Raw genomic sequence first — 1,462 nt, 5'->3', positions numbered from 1 at the left:
GCCACCTTAGGTGTATGTGGCTGGAGCCTTAGCCACTTGAGCCACAGACGCCGAGCCACCACCCTCATTCTTGGACCACCCTCTTGAGTCTTGGAATTGGTGAAAGAAGACAGGCCCTTCTCCGCCCTTTATTAATCAGAATTCCTGTGTAGTTTTCCAGGTACAGCCAGGACCCTATGACCTGCTGACCCTTCCAGTCCAGAATGATGGAGCCAAATGATTCCTCCCGTGTGGATTCTGAGTTCCGCTACACTCTCTTCCCGATTGTTTACAGCATCATCTTTGTTCTTGGGGTCATCTCCAATGGCTATGTGCTGTGGGTCTTTGCCCGCCTGTACCCTTCTAAGAAACTGAATGAGATAAAGATCTTCATGGTGAACCTCACCATGGCCGACCTGCTCTTCTTGATCTCCCTGCCGCTGTGGATTATCTACTACTACAACGAGGGCAACTGGATTCTCCCCAAATTCCTGTGCAACCTGGCTGGCTGCCTCTTCTTCATCAATACCTACTGCTCTGTGGCCTTCCTGGGCGTCATCACTTATAACCGCTTCCAAGCGGTAACACGGCCCATCAAGACTGCTCAGGCCACCACCCGCAGGCGTGGCATCTCTTTGTCCCTGGTCATCTGGGTGGCCATCGTGGCCGCCGCCTCCTATTTCCTCATCCTAGACTCCACCAACACAAGGCTTAATCGGGCCGGCTCGAGCAACATCACCCGCTGCTTTGAGCATTACGAGAAGGGCAGCCTGCCGGTCCTCGTCATCCATATCTTCATCGTGCTCAGCTTCTTCCTCGTCTTCCTCATCATCCTCTTCTGCAACCTGGTCATCATCCGGACGCTGCTCACCCAGCCGGTGCAGCAGCCATGCAATGCTGAAGTCAAGCGCCGGGCGCTGTGGATGGTGTGCACCGTCTTGGCCGTGTTCATCATCTGCTTTGTGCCCCACCACATGGTGCAGCTGCCCTGGACGCTGGCCGAACTGGGCTACCAGAGCAGTAACTTCCACCAGGCTATTAACGATGCACATCAGATCACCCTTTGCCTCCTCAGCACCAATTGTGTCCTAGACCCCATCATCTACTGTTTCCTCACCAAGAAGAGCCACAGGCGCCGAGCCGAGACTCTGTTTCTAAAAAAAGAATGAATACAAGAAAAGAAACTGAATTACCACTGATTTCGTTGAAATCAAGTGCTATTCATTGTAAAAACACACTATTATTTTATGTGGAAAAATAAAACACTGCCAATTAATTGGAAGATACCATCAACTTTAGAGTTTTAAAAATGTGCAAAATGGGAGTGTTTCAGTTTATTAGTGCTGAGACTGGGTGCTTTATTAAAACCTGAAATTTATGCCAGGAGACCTGGCTCACGCCTATAATCCTAGAGGTCTGAGAGGCTGAGGCAGGTGGATTGCCTGAGCTCATGAGTTTGAGACCACCCTCATTTTTTTTTTTT

General features: G+C 50.2%; 1 protein-coding gene across 1 annotated transcript in view; it reads left to right on the top strand.

Moving 5' to 3' along the window:
- Nucleotides 1-1,148, top strand: part of PTAFR (platelet activating factor receptor) — a 26,956-nt gene extending 25,808 nt beyond the window's left edge. The window contains exon 2 of the mRNA XM_023519102.1: nt 153-1,148. Coding sequence (XP_023374870.1) covers nt 204-1,148 — 945 coding nt within the window. The 5' untranslated portion in view covers nt 153-203. The remainder of the gene's footprint in view (nt 1-152) is intronic.
- Nucleotides 1,149-1,462: the final 314 nt, after the last annotated feature.

The sequence above is a fragment of the Otolemur garnettii genome, unplaced genomic scaffold (genome assembly GCF_000181295.1).
Source record: "Otolemur garnettii isolate 467f Iridium unplaced genomic scaffold, OtoGar3 scaffold00156, whole genome shotgun sequence".
NCBI lineage: Eukaryota > Metazoa > Chordata > Mammalia > Primates > Galagidae > Otolemur > Otolemur garnettii.
Note: the sequence above shows the minus strand (reverse complement) of the source record. Positions and strands in the feature narration are given on the sequence as shown.